This window comes from Larimichthys crocea, chromosome XIII, assembly GCF_000972845.2.
Source record: "Larimichthys crocea isolate SSNF chromosome XIII, L_crocea_2.0, whole genome shotgun sequence".
NCBI classification, from domain to species: domain Eukaryota; kingdom Metazoa; phylum Chordata; class Actinopteri; family Sciaenidae; genus Larimichthys; species Larimichthys crocea.
In genome coordinates, this window is record NC_040023.1 from 14,872,116 (window position 1) to 14,879,866 (window position 7,751).

Sequence of the window (7,751 nt, forward strand, 5' to 3'; positions counted from 1 at the left end):
AATATAGTTATAATTAATAATGTCACTACAGGGTCCATTTTGTAGCTGTTTTGGAGTTTTCAGATATCAGCTGTCTGTCAGCTGAGTTTGGTGACATGTAAATCATAACAGGGAAACAGTTCATTGCTTTGACCATTTGACTATTTATATGTGATTTTGCACACATTTACTATACCTTAAAAATCCTGTTATTGATTGACTTTAAGGCTGCAACTAATAATTATTGTCATTATTCATTTATCTGCAGATTATTTTCTCAATGAATCGATTGTTGTAATACAAAAAAAAAACTGCTTGCAAGTTCCTAAAGCAAAAGACGACATCTCCAACTGCTCTTCAATATAAAACAGAGAAAATGAATAATGCATAATTGAAATAAATAAAATAAACGAATAATCATGTATCAGGATGGACACTTTTTTATTTAGTTTCAGCTCTGAATAACTTCAACCAATCCCTGCTGACCTTGAGTGAATGATATTTATACTGCAAAACTCTAAGTTTTCATTTACATTTATATACTGTAGGATACTGTACACAAAGGACTTGCACTCAGTGGCTTCACGTGGTGCGTCGCCTATATAAAACCGCTGATGCTGTCAGGGCAAAGCTCTGAATTAAGTGATCCACCAACTGCTGGTGCTGCCCTTCTAACTGGCTGGGCCTCTTTCCTCCACTATGTGACCTGTTGGTCTGCACAGCAGACTTAATTACTGTAGCTCCTTCTCTGTCAGAGGGCTCAGGCATGAATTATCACCTCTCATGCACCCTGTGCAGAGCAGTGACACCGTTGCACCCCGTCACTCACGTTATTTAACCTGCTCCAAAGGCCCCCCTCGCTCAAGGTTTTGGAATAACAAAAACAACTCTATACGGCTGAATCAACCTACAGTGTATAGGCAACACACTCAAATACATGCACTCACACTCGCTCGGTCAAAAAGACAGTCATAGCTGCAGATTCCAAGTGTTTCCTGGTAAGGTAATGCAGGATGGGAGGTATTTGTGGCAACCCATTATCCCCTCAGATCAAAAGGGATCTGTGTCTAAGCCATAGATAGTGTACTTGCTCGGGGAAGGGCTCTGTTGTCAACTCCTCTGGGAAAATAGAAGATGGGTGGTCCAGCCTGGCGCTGTGGTGTTATCTCTCACCTTGACCCCGCAACAACTGACTCCACCAGCTCATCCAGCCCAATTGTTTCTTCATCTGAAGCAAAATCTGCCTTTCAGGGAAACACCATATGGCTTATCTATTGTTGGCTGAGAGCATGTCATATGGCTTTTAGGCAGGGATAACTGTAGATGCTGATAAAGCTGTTGGAAATTAAATATTACTCTGGTGATGAAAGGATTTTGCTCTTGTGAAGCATATGCTGGCTGCTCTTTCATCTTTCTGTTTCATCTCTCTATTTCACAGGACTGGACGGAAAACAGACACCGGCTCTCCTGGTCCTTGCCTCAGTCTCCTCCCATTTTTATAATTTCCTCACTTCATCCGCCCCCTACTTCATTTTAGCTCTATTCAAACCGCTTCCCATCTTATGTCATTGTTCAGCCCACTTATTTTTACTTGATCTTTTGTTCACTGACTGCTTTTGCTCAGTTTGTCCATCCATCACAGGACAGCTGAGAGCTGCGTCTCCTCTTTTTTTTAATATACTGTTTTAAAACGTCCAAACCTCTGCCCAATTACTTCTCACTTAACCTTCCTTCCATCTTTTCAGCTATTACTTGCTCCTATAATCTTAAACCTAAGTGCCCCATTCTGGCCAGTTGAGATCAGTATGTGGTCCAACTACTTTGTACAGCAGGATGAGGAGGGTCGCATTGGGGTGGCAGGAGCTGGACAAGCTGGGGGTCTGGGTGGAATGAAAGGTGGAAGGGGACAGAGGAGGATCCCCAAAATGAGTGACAGCCAGGAGGGGAAGATCAAGCTGGCCTTTTTTGTTGCTATCATTGGTGTGACCCTGACGGTGTTGGGCATGGGGACAGAGTTTTGGGTGGAGCTGGCCCAACCAAAGAATTTCAGCGGCAACCAGACCTGCCAGATGGCCCATTATGGCCTGTGGAAGGGCTGCATCCGCACCCTATGGGTGGCTGACATAGACCCAGAGAGAACAAGCTGTGGCCCCGCTGAACTACCTGGAGGTGAGACCTCTGGCTGGAGCGTGTCTGTGAAAGTTTGTGATCATTTGTCTGTCTGTTCTCTGTGCTGTCTACGAGGTGGGCAGGTGAGGTTTCCGCAGGGCATGTGTCTGTTTTCTGTTTCTCTGACTGTCTGCTCCTCTTGTAAACTGAATTACACGGCCACACAGGTGTACCTCAAGGCCTCCTCCACGCTACAGTGTGAAAGTGAATTAATGGAAAGGGGTCAAAAGATGTTTCTGTGAGGTTGCAAGTTGTTGACATCATTGAGGAAAAAAATGTGTACGCATAATCGCTGCGATTTTTCTTTGCCATCACCACTGATGTGAAAACAGAGGGAGCAGGCATAACTAATATGATGTATGCCCTCTGGGAATATGCTTGCATCTGTAGGTCTTTCATGTGAGCCCATAAGGGACTGAGAAAAGCTATGCCAACACATCATTTTAATTAAAAAAAAACACGTTTCATCCCACTAACAATCCTCAGGTTTTTGAGCTGCACATCTCCAGAATTTAATACACATTTAAAGTATCAATTTCCTTGTGTGTATACATTCACTGTAACCTCACAAAGGGATAGAGAGAGGATAGTTGTGTATGTGAAGCTGCCTGCATACATATGTATCTAGGTCATCCTACAGATAATGTGCAAATTGAATCATTAAAGAAATACGATGCTCGGAAACAGAGCACGAGTAGCACCACAGAAAAGCTTAGAACATTGTGACAACACAAAGCAGCATACAGGCACATTTAACGTTACGCAATAAAATCTCTGTGATTCACAATATTGTCAGTGTAATGAAGCATTCATTTCAAGTTTTTCCCTTGGCTGGGTACCTAATCATCTCCTGTTGTACTCACAGTACAGACAGGTGATGAGAGGCAGACCTCAGTTTGTTGCGTGGACGAGCGTGGAGTCGTGGCAGCTCTTTTCTAAAAGCAATTTAGTCATCTTGACCACGGCAATTATCTGCACAATGACCTATTTCTGTCTGAAAAAGGCAAGTGTAGAAATGGAGAGAGGCAGGTATTGGAAGAAGTCAGATGGAGATAGAGCTCCTGTTTTCTCAGGAAAATCTGCTTGAGCTTTGAAGAAACCAAATAATCTCCTCACCCGGCAGAGACACACGTGGATCACATATACACATAAATATTACTCACGTACATCAACTTAAATGATGTGTCGCAACATTGTTTTTTCTATCCGGTCGTCAAGGACTAATTCATCTTATCTGTCAAAATGTTCTGCTCAGCAGATATATATCTGTGCCTCCGAGATGGTCTGTTGGTGTGTGAGAGCAGCCAGTATGCTTCTGACAATCTTCCTCACACGTCCTAACACAGTTGGCCCACGCCGCCTGTCGCAGATGGCCGTGGGCTTGTCATGTTTGGATGAAAAAACAACTGTTTTTGCTATCTCTGCTTCTCTGTTTCACATCCCTGTTTACATGCCTCTGGCTCCCGTCCCGAGCAAAAGTGCGGCCCGCTGATGCCATGCCTGTCATCTCAAGACCAGCCATCCATCTTTGCTACCTGCTGGAGAGAAACATGACAGCTCAATAATTATAGCCTCAGCAGGGGTAGCGAGAGCAAAACCAGTTGACTGTGATACCATAATGTGTTAAAAAAAAAAAAAAAATCAGTAGGCTGATAAATGGCGTGTCTGCTTCAATAAGAAATGTTTGCAAATGTGCTCAGGCACAAACATATTTGTGTGTGAAAGAAATGTGTGAGTGTGTGCGCGTGCGAGCATGTGGTCATCTTGGACTACAAAATATTCAGTGGGTGAAAGTCATCACTATGCGCTTGTGAAGCCAAGTGGAATCTGACTACTTCACAGTTTTTGTCTAAATATAGAGAGGGGGAAACGAGGATGAGGGACAGACAGGGACTGAGGGAGAGTGTATGTCTAATGCAGTATTAAGCAACCCCTCTGTGTTTCCTCCCCCTCTTGACATCTCCTGCTCCCCTCACCTCCTTCTCCATCTGTGGCTCCTCTCTCTCTCTCTCTCTTCCCCTCCATCCTCCATCTGCCCCCCAACTCATTCCTCCTTTCCTCCTGCTATCTCATCCTCTGAGCCTCTATGCATATTTCCTGCATCCCCCCCTTCATCATTCGCTCACATATCCTCTTCCTCTCACTCCTTCTTCTTCTTCTTCTTCTTCTTCTTCTTCTTCTGCAGCCACGCCTCTCTCATTTCTATCCTCCATCTGCCCCTTTCTCCCTGTCTACCTCCTCTTTTTTCTCCCCTCTGCCATCCACCCTCAGTGTTTTGCTGTCTCTCACCCTCTTTGGCGGCACCATATGCGCAGTGCTGGGCAGTGTGTGTGTGTGTGTGTGTGTGTGTGTGTGTGTGTGTGTGTCTCTGAATATTCCAGCTAATGCTCGACACTTGGATATAAATAGGAATAATGCCTGGAAGGACAGGGTGCATGGATGCATAGGAGGCATATAACAGAAGACCAGTGTGTGTGTGTGTGTGTGTGTGTGTGTGTCTGATCTCTGTGTATGATCTTTTTTTCTTTCACCCACAGAATCCAACTGCACCTACTTCAAATTCTTCACCTCTGGGGAGAATGCAGTCATATTCAAGAAGACGACTAACAAAAGTGAGGCGTTATACTTCTCCCTGCAAACATACAGATACAAACTAACAGTTACAGTGCAGCTACCATCAATAAAGATGTTCACTGAGGTGCTCAGAGGACCATGCTGGTGTTTTTTTTTTTTTTATGTTTCAGCCCATTAACTACTGCTGCCACCCATATTCCACACCAAATCATAAGCTATCAGGTTGATTAATGTGTTTACCTTACTGCCCAGGTTTGAAGTTCAGTTGGCTTGACTTGATACATCACAGCGAGCACAAAGTCAACTTTATATTTTGGTCAAAAAGTTCTGAAAAGTTTTTTTAAAATGTTAAACCTAGAAAACATACACTAAGCAAACACTCATTTAACCACATGGATAAATGGGATGCAGATTTTAGCCACACGTGTAGCTACATAGGTAGCAACGTTGGTCTGTTGGTCAGTCCACCACTTGAATATCTCAGCAACTAGTGGATGGATTCGATGCAATGTAGTACAGACATTTAGATAAACCAGTAATTACTTTGGTGCCTTAAAGGTCCAATGTGTAACCCTAACTATTCATAACTAATGTTTCATTAGTGTATAACCACCTTAGAATGAGCCTTTATAGCTACAGTCCACCATGCTGAACTTCTGTACAGTAACAAAGAACAGACACACTGGCTATAGATAAGTCAGCCACCATAATTTCTCCTTTGTGATAGGAAGAGTGTGAGATGAGTTGGTTGCTATGGACAACTACACCGCTAGATGCTGCTAAATCCTACACACTGGTCCTTTAAGATTTCAGAATATAATTTCATCATGTTAATTACGTTTCATGTGTTCGGTACTTCAAGTTTATGACCAAATACCTGCAAATTAATGAAGTTCCCATCTTCACTTTGTGTTTATTTCTAATTAGCTGATATGTTATATGTGTACCTGAGCATGACTTTAGACTTTCAGTCTTGTTTGTCTAAAAGTGTTTATCGTTTTGGCCGAAATTTCAACAAGCATCAACAAGAAATATTTTTCAAAATACTCTGCGGTGCCAACTGCATTAACAAAATAACAAAACTTTGGGAAAGTGTTCAGTATGATGATTGATTCACGTCAGACAAGTCTCGTTTTCATTTTAAATCTTACAGGCACACACACTTATTATTATTATTTATTTATTTATGGTTTATTTGATAGAGACAGATACATACAAAGACAAACTGAAAACAGCTATCTGAAATATTATAGTGTTTCTAGCTGATGCTAATTTGCAACACCTAGAAGGGTTTTATACTGTGTTGCTGGCAAAAACAAAAGTGCTGACAGTCTTTTTATATATTGCGTTTGTTGTTATTTATCTCGCGCCTTTTTGGCTTCTTCTCCCTCCCAATAACAAAGCCCATTCCTAAAGCTTTTATCTGCTGTGTTTTAATTAATAAAAATAAAAAATAGCTGTGTAATGGAGTGTCAAAAAAACCCCCCCACAAAACTGGCACTGGCTGTTGTGAAATGTTGATCATCTTTTTAGGTTGCACCTGTTCAGGTGTTTAATATCAATAAAATCTGTTTTAAAACAGAGCCAGTATGGAAAGTGGCACAAATCACACCATGTTTGTTTTTTGTTTTTTTCATATTACAGTAATGAAGTCTAAAAACTATAAACCCAGTACAATCAGACTGTGTGAGGTGGTCTGTGTCTTCCACACATTTATTTCACAATACGTCCGTCACCTTTCCTGTAGATTTCTCACTACACAGAGCTACAGATCTCAGCTTTACATTTATTTTTCACAAATTCTCACGTACATTATTACACTCTATTCCCTTTACTCTTTTTATTTAGTTCTGCTCTCTTTTCCTGCTTCACAGATCTGAATTTAGCAGCAGCTATCTTGGCCCTCCTGAGTCTCACCATGATGGCGATGGGCTCCATCTGTATTGGCATGTCCCTCAGCAAAGGAGTGCCCTTCTTTCTCAAGCCAGCCTCCTTCTGTTTCATCCTATCAGGTGGGACGACATGTGTTACCCATTTAGATTCAGATATGGTAACACTGGCTAACTCTGTGATGTGATCATTGTTACAGGTGTACTGGTCCTTCTCTCTGTCCTGATATTCCACCAGTCTGTGCTGGCCTTGCTGTCCAGTGACCACTCCATACCTTTACACCATGAGCTGTCCTGGTCCGTGGCCTGTGTGGGCTCAGCGGGAGCCATTCTTATTCTCGGAGGTGTTCTCTTCATCATCCTCTCCCTTCCTTTCAGCCCCTGGCAGAAATGCTTGCCACACAAGAACAGCACCACCTAGCATTTGGAAATATAGACACAGTATTGTTCATGTCTTGTTTCAGAGGAAGTGGAAAAGTCATTTTTCTGAGGACTGTGACTTTGCTTGCTCTTGGTATTTAATTTGTCAGAAAAGTCATACTAGGTCTTAATAAATGTATGAAGAGAAGTCAGCCACACATGAGTAAGGCCTCCAGAATTTGGTTTTCAAAAATTTGTTTTAGCTTTTTAAGTAGAAAATAGATGAAAGGAGCAAGAGGGCTACTGCTGACCGTTTAATCGTCTAGCTATGTGTTGTGTTTACTCAAATAAGTGTCACAAATAGGCTTGTTAGCCTGCCAATAGCTGTACAGCAACACATAAATCTAGTCTTCCTGCTAGCATAAGGAGAATAAATAAAAACTTTTTACATACTCAGACACTTTTCTATTTTAAAACTTTTTGTAGTCTGTTTAATATGGAAGCCCATTTCTGCTAAACATTTGACCATGGTTAGGTTCAGAGTTATCAATAAGTCCTCCGTCCATCCCTCTAGAATAACACTTGGAAGTGGTATGTGCCTCAGTGAAGTGCAGTCAATGCTGAAGTGCCAAAAACTGCAGTTCCTCAAACGTCCATGGCTACAGAACAGGTCAATCTCCATAATCCCCCCAAAGTTAAAATGTCCAACTTCACAGCAGAAATAAACGTGTTTACAGCCTGGTACAAAAAACAGTTTTGGTCTCTATAGCTAGTTTCCCT

At 42.1% G+C, this 7,751-nt stretch overlaps 1 protein-coding gene across 1 annotated transcript in view; it reads left to right on the forward strand.

Annotated features, from left to right (window-relative positions):
* The window catches only part of cacng6b (calcium channel, voltage-dependent, gamma subunit 6b), an 8,503-nt gene extending 752 nt beyond the window's left edge, over nucleotides 1-7,751 (forward strand). Inside the window, exons 2-5 of the mRNA XM_010744410.3 lie at nucleotides 1,418-2,148; nucleotides 4,686-4,760; nucleotides 6,597-6,734; nucleotides 6,812-7,751. Coding sequence (XP_010742712.3) covers nucleotides 1,785-2,148; nucleotides 4,686-4,760; nucleotides 6,597-6,734; nucleotides 6,812-7,032 — 798 coding nt within the window. The 5' untranslated portion in view covers nucleotides 1,418-1,784 and the 3' untranslated portion in view covers nucleotides 7,033-7,751. The remainder of the gene's footprint in view (nucleotides 1-1,417; nucleotides 2,149-4,685; nucleotides 4,761-6,596; nucleotides 6,735-6,811) is intronic.